Below are 16294 nucleotides of genomic sequence, written 5' to 3'. Positions count from 1 at the left end.
GCAGTCCACAGACTTCTCCTAGAATCGCCTTAGAACAGAGGTTGAATATCCCTTATCCAAAATTCTTGGGACCAGAAGTGCTTAGGATTTCAGACTTCTATTTTGTATTTTGGAATGCTTGTGGATAGGCAATAATCTTTGGAATAGGGCTGAAGTTTAAGCCTGAAATGTGTGTTTCATAGACCACGTTTCCTGAAGGTGACTGTAGAGGCATCTTCAGTTTGACTGGGACCTGTCTCAGGAAGTCAGGTGTGGAATTTTCTGTTTGTAAAATTGTACTGGATTTGGCAGTGGGAATGCTCAGCCTGTGGATGAGGCCGACAGGGTCAGGCCACTCTCTGATCCTGAGCTAGTGAGTAGACATGGGTGGCAGAGTCCTCCTAAGAGAACTGTGTTATTAAAATAAGAATGTAGTCTTCCTATGCCTTATTTTAGAGGATATAGAGCATGGAGAGATTTATTTCAACTTCTGCAGTTTGGGGACTTGGAAGGAGAGAAATTTAAAAAACCATGACAGTAATATTGTTTAAGGATCGTAAGGAAAGAAACTCCTGGGGGTGGGTGAATTTGAATGCAACTTCTTCCCCAAGTTTCTCTTCAATGGAACAAATTTTTATCTTTTGCTTGTAAGTTATTTATTTTTAGACTCTGTACTTCAAAGGCTAGCCTTGAATTTGCTCTGTAGCCCAGGTTGCCCCTGAACTTCTATTCTTAGCCTTCCTGCAGTTGGAGTTGTGGGCATGTGCTGCCTGGCCCAGCTGACCGCTTATCTTCAGCGGAATCTTAGCCACTCTTGGTTAGTGAGGATAGACAGACCAGGGAGGGACAGACATCCCGGGGCTAAAGGTTTAGTCTGTCTAAGAATCAAATGCTGGACTCCTCCCCTTGTGCAAGCTGATGTGACTGCAGGGGAAAAAAGGCCTTCATTTTCAGAGAGCTAGCCTTTTAAGGATTCATAAAGGCTATGTGAACTTTTAAGTACAATTATGATAAAAAATAAAAACAATTTTGTACCAGGGCCTAGCAGTGTTGGGGAAGTGCTTGCTGGGCATGCACGGAACCCTGGGTGAGATCATTAGTCCCACTTGAAACTGGTTGTGTAGTTCAATGTCATCCTCTGGTACATAGCAGGTTGGAGGCCAGCCTGTGGTATGTGAGAGTCCATCAACAAACAAGCAGGCAGCAGCAGCAGCAGCAACACACACACACACACACACACACACACACACACACACACACTTTAAAAAAACACCAGCAACAAAGAATCTCTCCCAAGAGATGAGTCGTTTCTATGTGTCTTCACATTCTACTTCCAATGTTCTCTAGCTTCCCTGTGAACGCAGTAGCTGGTGGTACTCTTATCATTAGAAGTTCAAGCACTAATCACTACCAATCACTGAAGAGCTCTTAGAGAAGGTAGCTGAGTGAGTCTTGTGATAGGAGATTGGCTGTGGATCACAGCTGATATAAGGAGGGGCCTTGTGTGGGGGCTTACACCTGTAGTCTGTCCCGACACTTGGTAATAAAGCCACAAGGACCAAGAGTTCAAGGTCAGCCTCACCTGTACAGCAAGCCCAAGGCCAACCTAGGTTTCCCCTGTCACAACTGGGGGTTAACAGGAGGGAAAATATTCTCTTTTCATAGTCAGATACTAACCAGGCTACCCATGAGTCAAAGATTAGCTTTTGGGTAGAACTTACAGATTCATAAGGCAAAGCAGGGCTAGAAGGTAAACCATGGAACAGAAATATTTTTTTAGTATACTGACTTTCACTTGAGGTACTTGCGTGCATCTCCCGAGAAAACAAAGTACAGGTAGGAACAATTGGCAGTTCCTATAAAACCGCTGCCTTATTCTTGACAAACTCAGTAAAACGTTGTGAGTTTTACCCAAATTCCTTGGATAAGGTAGGTGTTGTGGAGAGAGGTGTTTTCTTTGGAGTAGGTGCATGTGCTAAAAATTTCTAATGGGAACAGCGGGCGCCCTGGGTAAATAAATCATTAGCTCGAGAACATTTGCACAGTGCACCCAGCGCTATTGACGGCTGGGTACTGTGGACCACATTCATTTCAGTCAGGACGCACACAAACACGGCTGCTAGCTGGGACTCCCCTTGCCAAACAGGCCAGGCAGGGCCAGCGGGGCAGTTCGGCTTGGTCTGCCACAAGCTCTCGTTCTTGCACTGGAACAAATGGAGACTCCGAGGACTGAACTAGTCGTGAAACAAAAATAAGGCTTTATCCTAAAGATTTACAAGTTGTGGAAAGTGAATCTCTGTCCTGTGCACGACTTAACGGTAGGCCATTAAGTTCCTGGGATCGAGTTGGAACATAGGTGGGGGAATGAGTTGCCAGCTTGTTTTGGATTTTCATGGAGGGATTTTTCAATCTTGTATCGATTCGAACACCTAAAATACCTGGGAGAGTCTGTGCATGCCTACCTACCTAGAAAGCCTTCCCAAAGTGGATTCACTAGGATATATTGTATTCTTCTGTGGACACTGTACTAATATGACAAGGCTTCCCGAGCAATGGCTGTTGACATTTTATTAATTGGCATCTTCACATTTTTCTTAAAAAAAAAAACTTTGCTGTAAAAATGCTTATGTATCAGAAGAGGAGATCTCCACAATATGGCTCTTCCAAAGGGAAGCAGAAGACGCGTACTCTGTAGATTCCCGGTCATAGAGTGTGATTAGCAGTGGAGGACGATTTGTCTTTGGACTGAGAAGGGAGGCTGGGTCCTGTAAGAGAGCAAGAGCTAGCATAGTACTTTCATCGCGAGAGGAGACGGAGGCTACTTCAGGATGGTAGTTTCTCCATGACACGGTAGGGTCATGGAGTGGTGGAGTCGCTGACAAAGTAGATGGAGGAAACAAGGTCTGGTAGACAACTTTCCTTCACGAAGAAAGTTCAGTCCACCTAAAAGACATAGAAAACATGGCAGTGACGTGAAAGGCCGTGCCGATGTCTGCATGGTGAGCTGAGGTGGAAACGGTTAAGAGATTGAAGAACCCGTTTGCAAACACTACCCAACAGGACTGTGTCGTAACCCTGAAGAGATCCCGCCTCGAAAAGAAATCAATCAAGGGAAGAAACAAAGTAGAGAGTGGAGTCCAGGCCTTTCCACAGGGTGGAATCAGTGTGAGCCAATTCCTCTTGGCAGCAATTGGTGCTGCACGCATGCACATTCATACATCCCAAGTGAGACTCTGGAGGGAAATTAGAACATTACTCAATCAATTCTGATTAGCTAAGTGGGTTTTTGAAAATCAAACACTTGTACACACACGCATGCATATATAAACACTAGTGTATGCAGATACAGATACTTTTATGTATTTAATTTCATTAAAGAAAAAGGTCTGCCTTACTTCTCCTAGTCATCAAGTATGAACTTGAAATGAGTTGGCTGGAAAGAATTCTCTTGGCTCTTTTGCAATGGTGTGCCTACTTTGGATCTTCATAGAAACCGGATTCCCTTTCTTTTATCCAGTCATCCGGGCTAAAGTCAAAGAGGTAAAGACGAGGTGCCACGATGTGACCGCCGTTGTGGAGGTGAAAGAGATCCTAAAGGCGTCTCTGGTGAACATCCCCAGGGATACCGTGAACCTCTACACCACCTCTGGCTGCCTGTGCCCCCCACTTCACGTTAACGAGGAATATGTCATCATGGGCTATGAAGATGAGGAACGCTCCAGGTAGTCACCCTAAGAGTTCAGGGTCGCGTCTACTTCCCAGGCATTATGTTTCTCTTTACACATCTTGCTGTGACGTTCTTGTCTTCTCTACTTCCTTGGGCACTGTAGCTACATTTTTAATTTTATATATTGGATAAGAAAGGATGTAAGTATAATTTGTGGGTATGGATTTTTCTGGAAAAAGGGATCGTAGCTTCATTTATTTCTAAAAGAGGTCCATGACTCTTTCCAACTCTCTGACCTCTCTATTCTAGAATAAACATATTTAGTCTTTCTTGCCACCAATTCCTTGACTTTTTCAATAACATACTTTGGTTATTCAAACGTGGTCATTTGATTTTCAAATCGCAGGTTACTCTTGGTGGAAGGCTCTATAGCTGAGAAGTGGAGGGATCGGCTGGGTACGAAAGTCAAGGTAAGATTAGATTTTATGTTTCAAGTGGTAACGCACTGGGGCTGGGGACTTGGCTTTGGCAGAATGCTTACGTAGCAAGCACACTCCAAGTTTCAGTCCACAGCCCCAGAAAAACAATAGTTCTGCTTGCTAATATAGTCTAGAGAAAACCATCTCTCATATAAATTAAATAGTTGCCCTCACCTTCATGAGAATATTAAGACCTGATATTCAGACACGTATGCATAGACATATACACATACATTGAATATTCTAGAAACTGGAATTGTCTTTAATGTCTATTCATCGGAGGATTGAATTCGCTGTATGTGCACCAAAGCTCTGACTGCAGTTGCCCGCCCTTCTTGTGAGACTGCCTATAGCTAGCCAGTCAGCACGGACTGGTGTCACACTATCATGGGAATGGCAGCCTCCTGACAATTAATTCATCTGCCATCGGTAGGGTATCACTTCCATCTCCATGTTCAGTAGAAGTTCCAAAGGACTGTTCTAATGTTAACCTAACACTTCATTTCGGGTGGGAAAAAGGAGGAGGAAAACACGCCTTTCCAAGAATTCTATCCAGAAGCTTTATCTTAGAGTCTTTGGTCAGGACAGGTGTTGTTTTGATCTCCAGTTGCCAGGAGTAGGGAATAGAAAAATTTTATTGTTTCTAAACAAATTGTTCTTTTCCGGGAAGGGAAAAAAATCAATGATAAATGAAAAACCTACCACAATGAGTAATGTACAGACATCAATTCCTATGAACAAGTCGCTGCCACTGTCATCAGTGAAGAGGGGATCCCGCCAAATTAAGTCCTGAGAACTGCATGTGGCTTTCGTATTTCATATTAAGATCCTAGAATCAATATATCAAAAAAAAATCAAGTAGTGAATTACTTATTAAAAAAGGTTTTCATTTTTTTATTAGTGAACTAGTACATCTTTTTCAAAGCGGAGAACGAAAGAGGGAAATGCTGAAGACTCCTAGGATGTGTGCTGGGGTGGAGGTGGGAATCGCACCAAGCACAACACACCCTCTTCTCTTGGAAGGCTTGGGAAGGATTTACAAGGAAAGCTAAACACCCCTAGGCAGTTGATCTTACACATCTGGCACTCAGCATGGCGGACACATGTGAGTTGAGGTGACCTATAAAAATGTGGAGGGCGCAACTTCATAGCTAGGGACGATTACTACCAAGCTCCTTCCGCCCTCGGCCTTTCGTCAGAAGCGCCAAAAGCCGACCGCCAGCGTTCTCTGCTTTCATCTCTCGTCAGTGAGCCCGGTGTTTAGTTGTTAGTGGAGAAATGGCTCTGCTTCCCAATACCGGGGTCTCTTCTCATGCTTTCAAGTCTGTTTTCTGCTTCCTAGCGCAGAACAAGCATTTGTCCTAAATTCCTGTACCAGCAGGAAGAGCGTCAGTATCTCTGCTGGCAAGCAGAACAAGCCTGGCTGGTTATGTTTCCCTGGGATGCATGGCTCGTCCTGATTCTAGCATGGTAGATTGACTTTCCCTCGCTCCCTACAGGGCAATCACAGTTTTGGATGTTCCAGACTGAGATTCACACACCTCTGGGAGACAATAAACCAGTAACTTGAACAAGGTTTTTTTTTTTTGAGATTATTTGTTATATAGCCTTAAGTGGATTGGTACTTCCAATTTAGCACAGGCTGGACTGGTACGTGTGATGTAGCACAGGCTGGACTGGTACTTGCAGTATTATTGTAATGTATAATACAAACCATTATTATAGCATGTATTATTATTGTAATGTATAATACAAACCATTATCATAGTATGCATTATTATAGTAATGTATAATACAATCCATTATAGCATGCATTATTATTGTAATGTATAATACAAACCATTATTGTAGTATATATTATTATTGTAATGTATAATACAATCCATTATTATAGTATGCATTTTTATAGTAATGCATATTACAAACACCCAATTCTCTTCCCTGTTTTTGTTTTTTTAAAGATTTTTTTAAATTCTTATTTGTATGTCTGAGTGTTTGTGTGTATACGTACGCATGAGTTCCTGGTGCCCACGAAATCAGAAGAGGGTGTGGGATTCCCTGGGACTGGAATTACAGATGCTTGTGAGCTGTCTCTTGGGTGCTGGGAACCCCTGGTCCTCTGCAAGTTTAGCAAATGTTCTTAACTACTGAGCCATCTCTCCAGACCCAGTGGGCCAATTTTTAATTTGTGTTTCTGCTCTGAGTCAGAAGTTTGGTGCAGGAAAAACTCTTCTGGCTAGAATTATTAGAATTCTTATTATAGATTTCCAGTTAACTCAAGAATGTTAAAAAGACTTTTATGGAGGATTTTTTTTTTGTAGTCCAATCAGAGTTGCTCTTTACAGCTGATTTTTCTTTGAGAAGAAGGTCATTTAAAAAGACTTATCACCATTCTCCCGTATACATGATTGTTTGCCTAAGTTCCAAAAAGACTTATCACCATTCTCCTGTATACATGATTGTTTGCCTAAGTTCCACGATAGCCAGTCATTCAAATCAAGATACTTGAATTGAATCTTGGCTATCTCCAAGATACCTTGGTGATAATTAAGGATCGGATTATTTTTTAAATAGGAAAGCAACAATATTGTGGAATAAATTCAGCCAAGAAGAAGATATAATTTAATAGAAAATAGCAATAGCTAACATACTGTTTGCCATTCAGTACATAATTCAGTCTTTAGAATAATCCTATCATTAATGTTACTAATCTCAATATAGAAATGATAAGAATGCCATTGAGTAAGTTTAAAAGGTCTGCGTGGTAAGCAATATTTTAGGATGAGAACCCGGGTCATCTAGCATTAGCTTCTTGCTTCTTAAAGTGAGGTCACTGAACCCACAGCCCAGGGGTCCCATTTCAGAGCTGCCGGACAGGAAGCTGTTCCTAGCAGGATCCTCTGATGATCTCGATGTTCACTGAAGTTTGTCAAGCACAGCTGTTCTTACCACTTCCCATACTTTCAAAATGTAACCTCCTTCCAATCCCTTATATCGTAAGCAAACACTATTGACATTGTTCATATGAGATAGTAGTAAATACGACTTTTCTTATTAAAACCAATGCATACGACAACACACAAACAGGCAAACAGAAACCTACAACACAGGCATTGTTAAAGCGAGGCAGAGGCAGGGTCCTGGGGCTTTGCTGTAATGATTAGCATTAGGACACTATTCTGACGACCCCTCGTGTTTCCACTATTCAAATCGGTTCACTTTGTGTATGTGTGTGTACATGTTCATGTATGTGCACTTGTCCATGCATGTGCAGATGGAGACGAGGGGTCACTGTCAGGTGTCCTCCTCAGTGGCTCTTTACCTTCCTTGTTCAGGAAGCTGACCAACCGATTAAGCTAGAGGCACTGACCGTGAGTGACCCATCTCTGCCCCCTGCCCTCAATGCTCCCTCAGTGCTGAGATGATAGACTTGCACGTTCCACTTGGCTTTTCCCCAAAGGCTGGGTACCAAACAGTAGGATGTTACACTTGTGCCGTCTCCCCAACCACGTAACTAGCTTTTAAAAGGTTATGTTGCACTAGGCGGTGGTGGTGCACACCTTTAATCCCAGTACTGGGGAGGCAGAGGCAGAGGCCAGCCTGGTCTACAGAACTAGTTCCAGGACAGCTGGGGCTGTTACACAGTGAAATCCTCTCTTGAGTCCCCATCCCCCCAAAAAGGGTTATATTGCTTTGGTCTTAAGAGGATGAAAAATAGCCCCCCTTTCAAAATTATCAACTTAAAACTACTCGAATATAAACTTGGAAAGTACAGATAGTGCCGACATCTGCATCGTTCACCAACGTGGGATTTGATTCCAAGTTTTGGTATGATGGCATTGCTGGATGTCTTTAGATGAGAGGGTCTCATCGTGTCTTTTGAGTTCAGAGTGTTGAGCTTTTGCAGTGTCCTGGGATGGAGATTTTACACTTTTGGAAAGGTGGTAAAACAGTTTAGAGATCTGGCTTTGCAATCTCCCTGAGCTGCGAACATCCTAGAAACGATGCCCTTTGTGCTACAGGCGCATGATTGTTGATTGTTTGTGTCTTTTTTTGTTTTACAGCGCTGGGATATGAAACTCCGTCATCTTGGCCTGGGTAAGACGGATGCTGGTGATTCCACTCAGAGTCAGAAGTCTGGCAGGAACTCTCATCCCCGGCCAGCGCGCAGCTAAGTCCTGAAATGCAAAAGGCCACACCATGGACTCCCTGCTAAGACTTGCATTGCTGGACCTAGCGAGGGAAAACTGCACGATTGCACTCACTGACGTATTGTTTACTACAGATACCGTGTGGCAACTGACGTTACTTCTGCATCCTCTCTGCTTCTTAATGGCCCGTGTTAGACCCTTAGATCTGTCAAAGATCCCATTTTACTAATCACGGGGAAACTGTTCTTTCTCGACAGTAATAGTAAATTAGGCATGCTGATGCCAAGGTCTTTGTATCAGTCCCCAGGCATCGGTTTCGTGTTCTGTATCCAGATTGAGAATGCAATATTGGATGTAATGAGAGATTTGTGGCAATATCGAAAGCCAGACATTGCTGTAAGACCGCCCTGCTGGTGCACGCCCAGCCTTGTTTTTGTATGCCTGTTGGGCATTTCCCTCATGCTATGGGAGTCCTAGATGTTTATTAAAGGTAGCATGGCAGCTGGAAATTAAATCCTGCACATGCAGACAGCACAGCACCAGGAAGCATTTATGAGGAAATGACACCCAGCATGAATAGTTCTCAAGATTGGCAGGAAGCAAAACAAAGAGTGTCAGGAGCCAAGGGAAGACGATTTTGCCTGTCTAAGAAGCATTCTGGGACCAGTAGCCCTTGGGCCATTAACAGCGGTGTTCTCTCTTTTGGTGATGTGTTTGGTCTGTGCATAACTATATTAATGGGCATTAGAGAAAGACTTATAGCTAGACACCTGCCATTATCACCATAGCTCTGCTTCCTTCTAAAGAAAGCCCACTGTTAGACGTCTCCCCACTTCCGTTCATAATGAATTTGGCTTGCTGTATTGACCAGAAAAAGACACTATTAAAGTAGCATGCATGTGCACCCGGGTCTTATTTTAAAGAGGTATGTGGCTTTGTAAATCATTGTCGTTACATATAGGGCAGTGAAGTGTGCAAACTTGTTTTTATTTTTTTCCCTTTGGGCTTGTGGTTTTGTTTCTGTGGTGTGTGTACGTCTGTGTTTGTGTGGGGGCGGGTCTACAGCTTCACACACCCAAGTCGGACTAGACTGGGCCGGCCCATTGGCCTAGGCATTGCATTTGCATTTGTACTGCGTAAAGCTCAGTCAGACTGTCTAATACAAGGAAGCACGCTGTCAGGAGAGGGATCCTTCTGAGTTTTAGACAACGACAACAAAATGCTTTTATTATTCAAGCTGCAGCAAGCCCCCGAGATAACATGGGAAAGCTGTGATGTTGCTCCTTCTTTCCCGCAGCGGGGATCTTTCGAGCATGCGCCAATCACTGGAACGTCTCATTTCCTGCAGTTTACACATGCGATAGTAGTAGATCTGGATTCCTAAGCTACGGTGTGCTGAAAATAAAACATGTATGAAGCAATGCTATGTATGTTTCCTTCTGTAAGAACCACCGTGCAGGATGAAATTCATTCTGAACAGAAGTTTCCCTTGTCGGCAATTAATAGCTCATCTGACTTCTTTCTTTTAGCAGCACAAAAGCATCCTTTTGTTCGTTTTGTTTCGAGTGGACCCTAAACAGCAAAATTTTCCCCAAATTCAGAAGCAGAGTCCCATGTTTGCCTGTAGGAGGACAGCCCAGGCTTGGCTCTACCATATGGTTGCTTTCAGGTACTTTGTTGTGTAGTCTCTGATGCTGGGGCAGGGATGTCTCCTCCTGTGTGCTCTCATCATCCTTTTGAGGAGAATTTTGTGTCATTAAGTAGGGGCAAAGTGCTGAGCTAGGGATGCTGGCCTCCAGTCCCTCCTAGGGTATCTGTCTTGGCTCTGGGTTCCCAGGCTGAATGCATCCATTCTTTCTGGTTGTCTCAGGGCTTCCACAGCAACCCTGGGGAAAGGGCAGACTTGGTTTCTGAAGACCTGAAGGATCTGGCATCTGGAGTTCCTAACATGCTATCAGTGTTTCCAGGGCACAGTTGATATTTTTTTTGTTTTGTTTTGTTTTGTTTTTTTGTTTTTCAAGACAGGGTTTCTCTGTGGCTTTGGAGCCTGTCCTGGAACTAGCTCTGTAGACCAGGCTGGTCTCGAACTCACAGAGATCCACCTGCCTCTGCCTCCCGAGTGCTGGGATTAAAGGCGTGCGCCCCATTGCCCGGCAGTTGAAGCTATTTTATGTGATGAAAAATTTACTGTTCTGTTATTTTCTTTTCTTATGGTCCTGAAGATGGAACCAGACCCTAGGAATGCTAGACAGGTTCTCCACCACCAAGCTACACCCCCAGCCAGTGATGAAATAGTTGGATATAAATGAAAAACCTGCAGATATCTTGTTTAGGGGCATAGATAGGAAAACAATGGTTTTTAATGCAGGGCTCTCACCTCTAATAGATTTATAATTCATGCACAATCGCATTTATAGACAAAAGGGAATAACCTCTCAGATTAAGAAGTGTTCTCGCAACCTTTCCTCCATCTTAGTCCTCTGTACTAGTGGTGTCTGGTCTTGTTTGTCTGTATGAGACTTGTCATTTCTGTGAACTCTTTCAGTGTGGCAACACCGTGAGTGAAGCATGTGCTGTTTTCCAGTGTGTTAGCTGCACCTTCACTAACAGTGCAGACATCTCAGAAGACAGCACGGCTGTGTCATGACAGTCAGAGACAGCACGGCTGTGTCATGACAGTCAGAGACAGCACGGCTGTGTCATGACAGTCAGAGACAGCACGGCTGTGTCATGACAGTCAGAGACAGCACGGCTGTGTCATGACAGTCAGAGACAGCACGCTGTGTCATGACAGTCAGAGACAGCACGGCTGTGTCATGACAGTCAGAGCACGGCTGTGTCATGACAGTCAGAGCACGGCTGTGTCATGACAGTCAGAGCACGGCTGTGTCATGACAGTCAGAGCACGGCTGTGTCATGACAGTCAGAGCACGGCTGTGTCATGACAGTCAGAGCACGGCTGTGTCATGACAGTCAGAGACAGCACGCTGTGTCATGACAGTCAGAGCACGGCTGTGTCATGACAGTCAGAGGACAGCACGGCTCTGTCATGACAGTCAGAGCACGGCTGTGTCATGACAGTCAGAGCACGGCTCTGTCATGACAGTAGGTTTCTTTTTTCTTTTTTAAAGAGATTTATTTATTTATTATGTATACAACATTCTGCCTACATGTATGCTGCAGGCCAGAAGAGGGCACCAGATCTCATTACAGATGGTTGTGAGCCACCATGTGGTTGCCAGGAATTGAACTCAGGACCTCTGGAAGAGCAGCCAGTGTCTTACCTTTGATCCATCTCTCTAGCCCATATATTTCAATTTTAACTATTTTCTCTATGTGTGTGAATGTTTGGCATGCACTACGTGTGTACCCAGTGCTCTCAGAGTCTAGAAGTTACCTCCAGGAACTGTAGGTACCAATGGATGTGAGCTGTCACATGGATGCTGGGACTAGAACCGGGATCCTCTGAAAGAGCAGCCAGGGCTCTTAACCTACCTGACAGTCAGGTTTCTAAGCAGATTGCAAAACCATTCTATTCCGCTATTGTCACGCATGTCTCACTGGTGTCTCTCGATGGCCCTTTATGCTCACCTTGGACTCCAGTAAAAGCCAGGTAGTGGTGGTGCATGCCTCTAATCCCAGCACCTGGGAGGCAGAAGCAGGTGGATCTCTGTGAGTTCAAGGCCAGCCTGGTCTACAGAGTGAGTTCCAGCAGAGCCAGGGTTACACAGAGTAAACCCTGGCTTGAAAGACAAAAACAAACAAGAAAAGCCACTAAAAATTTAACGTACGTGACTGCGTCTCAGGAAACCACGAGGCCTTTAGAGTCTATTGAAATTTCCTTAAGAAAAATTTGCTCGCCTTAGGATTTTAGTTTTCTCAGCCAGGCAACCACAGAGCTGTCATACTCATGCTGAAGAAACGAGGGGAAAATGAGTCGCGGGCGTGTATTCTGTTTTCCATGGCTTCGTGAGTGTTCACTGTATTGTGTATAGTGAAACCTGACTCGGTGTCCATGGCACAGTGAGCGTGGGGGGCGGGGGGCGACAGGCCCGTGTCTCTCCACATCTGTTACCTATTAAGGAGTCAGATACAAAAGTTACGACCGCCGTGAGTAAACAGCCCTACTTACTGCCTTCTGCAACACATTATTTGCTATTACATTTCAGCAGTAAAATGACTTTTCAGAAAGCATTTCAAGGCTGGTAATTGTTTAGCCCTATGGATTTTAACATTTTAACACAGAGAAAAGCACTAAAGAAGATGATAAAAACGAAGCCAAGATTTTTAGTCGGGTGTCACTGAAATGCGGCTTCGGCTCCCAGCTGCATTCCTGCTAACCAAAATAGTGTAGGCAATGATGGGGATCTCTTTGGGGTCCTGCATAGCTGTGGGGAGAACTATACGAAACACTTACACAGGTCCTCTCGGTGCCTTAAACGTTTACGGTATGAGTCCCACTTCATGAAGGAATTGGAGATGCGGGACTTCAGACATCTTCAGTGGCAGAGAGGGGCTTTAGAATCTTAGTCTTCTTTCCCCAGGTTGTATGTTTTCTGCTGTAATTGCTAATAAAAATATAAATGGGCCTTAATATTATTTTCAAAAAGCACAGTGAACAGCGAGTGGGAGAGCTGCTGACAGAGCCAGGAAACCTACACCACGTCGTCCAGCATTACCCCAAATACTGTCATTTCACCATCCACGTGGTCTCCCCCAACTCTGAAGCCAAAATTTCAGTGCAATTGTTCTAGTCCTGGATGGCTGGGTAAATGAGCCAAGTGGTTCTTTTGACATTGGTATCTTTGAGATAAATGAGTTCGAGTTAGAAAATGGTTATATTTCTTTTTTGTCTTCCCTTTGAATTTGGAAAAAGTCTGAAGCTCTGGTATTTGGCAAGGCTTGGAAGAAGGTGAAGTCAAAGGGTGGTGGCAGCTACACAAAAAACTCAGTGGTTGTCTTCCAAAAGGGAGGGGCTGTCGTGTCCCAGGCAGATCATTACCTTTATCCCTCAACCATCAGGGGCATCACAGTCTAAAAAGAGAAACGGTTCCACATGGTCTATTTTCCCAGCTTGTCGTTCAGGTTCAGCATGTTGTTGTAAGACAAAGATGTCTTTCTCTGAATAAAATGCAAGCCTAAAGTTTTCTGCTTGGTGACTGCTGCAAACTTGAGTTGTTGGCTCATGGAGGAGGAGAGGGTGCGATGTTTCTGGTCAGTTTGTCTCGAAGGAAAGAAGTGTGGACTGCGGAGGATGCTGATGCAGAGATGAAGGGCAATGTGGACAAGAACTTTGCAATACCCACAGGGATGTGAGGGTGAGCCAGCTCCCACTGTATACTGGCTCTATAGTCACATGTTGGCATAGCGACGTGGGAAGGATGCTATTGCTGTAGGCCAGGCTAGGCCCTTCTGCAAGAGGAGTGAGGGGGAAGCATGAGATAGCTCAGAGATGTTAGTCTGTGATGGAGGGGCAGAGTAATTCACCATACTGAATGGCAGATAAAGCTCATAAGAAAAGTGGACTGGATTCATTCTGATGTCTATTTCTCCATCATTTGAGTGTTTCTATGGAAACCATAGCTTCTTGGAGGTTGCACTCCTATGTACTGGTGTAGCTGGAACCAATATTTCTGAGGGACAACTGAAAAGGCATAGAAGTTTATTTTAGCTTCTTTTTAGATTTTTGTTCTGTTTTTGACTTTGTGGAGTTAGGGTCCATTGTGAGGCAGAACATTGTGGTCAGATCATGTGTAAAGGAAGCTGTTGCCTTCACAGTAGACAGAAAGCACGGAGTATAACCATCAAGGGCACACCTCTAGGGACCCACCTCCTCCAGCTAGCCCTGATCCCCTAAAGTCTTCGGAATGTCACAAAATGATGTCATCGACTGGGAAATGAACCACATGGACATATGGGGGACATTTTATATTCATAGCTGAAGAGCAATGTTTGAGATAAAAAAAAATTCTAGAAGAACCCGGCAGAAAAAGAAATGAACACAAAATCTCAGCTGAAAACCTTTCCCCAGGACACAGAATTCGAGGAAATGTCAAAGCCTTAATGAGAACCATGAAGGCCAGAGGAGGCGTACAGCTGAGACCACACTGGCCTCTCAGCGCACTGAGCTCTTTCTGTCAGGGCCCCTGCACCTCCTCTGCTTTCCCACCTAGTACTTGGGTGATAACGGCAAACAAATGGCTGTGTCTTTATGTTAAGAACTGCTAGGAGATCAATCGTGAAGCAACTATTAAGAAATAATATTCCTTAAATCCATTGATCAATATTCATCTAGCTCTTTTAAATTTCCTTTAGATCCTCAGGTCAGGAAGTCTGGGTCTGTGTACACACTCCCGGAAACTGCCAACCGTCCTCTTTCCTTGGAGACAGTGCCTGGCATTTAATCAAGACCTTTATCCTACAACTTGAGAAAGCTTTAGGTCAGGCACCTGTAGCTAAGTTCCTCGTTTGCTGTTCTCAGGCTCCACAGCCTCCTCCTGATCAGGAGGGAATAGCTGAACAGAGGAGGAGCATCGTCGATACTTAGTAAGTACTGAGATCATTCTGTCTGTGCCTCCCGCATCTGAGAGGTTTGTAGTTCCTGAACAGGGCTCTAGCAAATGCTTACTAAGTCTGGAAGGAGATGAAATTCCCCAGAGACGTTGCGCCACTGCCCTGAGCTCTCTCCTGTAGCTTTAGATGCCAGACTAAAATCAAGTCCCCAGCTCAGTCCCAGGCTCATTACTAAAAAAGCCTTCTCCTTCCCTCTCAGCCAGGAAGGTGTGTTTAAAAAGCAGCAGCAGGAGTGGTGGCGGCGGCACACACACACCTTTAATCCTAGCATTCAGGGGGCCGAAGCAGGCGGGTCTCTGAGTTTGAAGCCAGCCTAGTCTACAGGATGAGTCCCAGAGCAGCCAGGGCCACACAGAGAAACCCTGTCTTGAAAAACAAACCCCAAAACAGCATCAGGAGAGCGCTGCATACTTGTGCAAGGAACTGGAGAGCTGTTTCAGTGGGGAGGAAAGCTAGTGCCTCTTACGGAGGACCCAGGTTCTGTCCCAAGCACCCACAATCTCCTGGAATTCCAGTTGCAGGGTGTCTGACCCCCTCTTCTGGCCTCAGGAGACTCCTGTTTGCACAGGGTACACAGAAATTCACAAAAACACACAGCCATAAACATAAAATAAAATCTTAAAAAGGAGAAAAACAAGTCCGTTGGCTAATTTGCTGCAGTTGTCTCCACAGCAGCCATAGTTACCAGAGGAGAGAGAGCCTTAACTGGGAAAATGCCTGCAGAAGATCTGCCCGTTGACAAACCTGTAGAGCATTTTCTTAACTAGAGATAGGAGGGGCAGCTGTGTGCAGTATCACCTCGAGCCTCGTGGTCGTGGGTTCTAAGAGAAAGCAGAGCGAGCAAGCTGGTAAACAGCACTCCACCATGGCCTCTGCATCAGCTCCTGCCTCCAGGTTTGAGTTCCTGCCTCAGTTTCCCTCAATGGACTGTGATTCAAAACATGTAAGTCAAATAAGCTTTTTTTTTTTCTCCAAGTTGCTTTCGGTTGGTCGTGGTGTTTCACCACAGCAATAGAAGCCCTAATAAAACAGCAAGCAAGACCCTTTCTCAGGGTTACAGTTAAAAGTTTGGTTTTCCCCGAGAGTCACTGTGTGTACCCTGAGGCAGCAGCTAGAGACTGGTTGGAAGGATGCATGTTCCCAACAAGAGCTGAATTTTTGTTGAGATGCTTCTAGATGTTTTTTCATTTCCTAGGGAGTTGCAGAAGTACTAAAACTATATTAAGACAAAGTGTTTATGTTCAAAAAAGTACAGGCTCTGCGTTCCGAGCTGCAGACTGAAGAAGGGTCTCAAGACACAGGCTGCTTTTTACTGCATTGGGAAATAAAACTAAGTCATAAAGGACTTGAGCTAGTCTGTATTGGAAAAACATGACTGCTGAAAATGAGTTGGAAAGGGAGCAACCTAAGCCAGAGGTGGCAAATTTCTCTACATAGAGTCCCAC

At 44.5% G+C, this 16294-nt stretch overlaps 1 protein-coding gene across 1 annotated transcript in view; it reads left to right on the top strand.

Moving 5' to 3' along the window:
• Frzb (frizzled related protein) overlaps positions 1 to 9689 on the top strand; it is a 32202-nt gene extending 22513 nt beyond the window's left edge. The window contains exons 4-6 of the mRNA XM_041639800.1: positions 3497 to 3701; positions 4053 to 4116; positions 8190 to 9689. Coding sequence (XP_041495734.1) covers positions 3497 to 3701; positions 4053 to 4116; positions 8190 to 8300 — 380 coding nt within the window. The 3' untranslated portion in view covers positions 8301 to 9689. The remainder of the gene's footprint in view (positions 1 to 3496; positions 3702 to 4052; positions 4117 to 8189) is intronic.
• The last annotated feature ends 6605 nt before the right edge of the window (positions 9690 to 16294 follow it).

The sequence above is a fragment of the Microtus oregoni genome, unplaced genomic scaffold (genome assembly GCF_018167655.1).
Source record: "Microtus oregoni isolate MIOR12 unplaced genomic scaffold, Mior012 000060F_ref0000265, whole genome shotgun sequence".
NCBI lineage: Eukaryota > Metazoa > Chordata > Mammalia > Rodentia > Cricetidae > Microtus > Microtus oregoni.
This window is presented reverse-complemented; position numbering and strand designations above follow the sequence as displayed.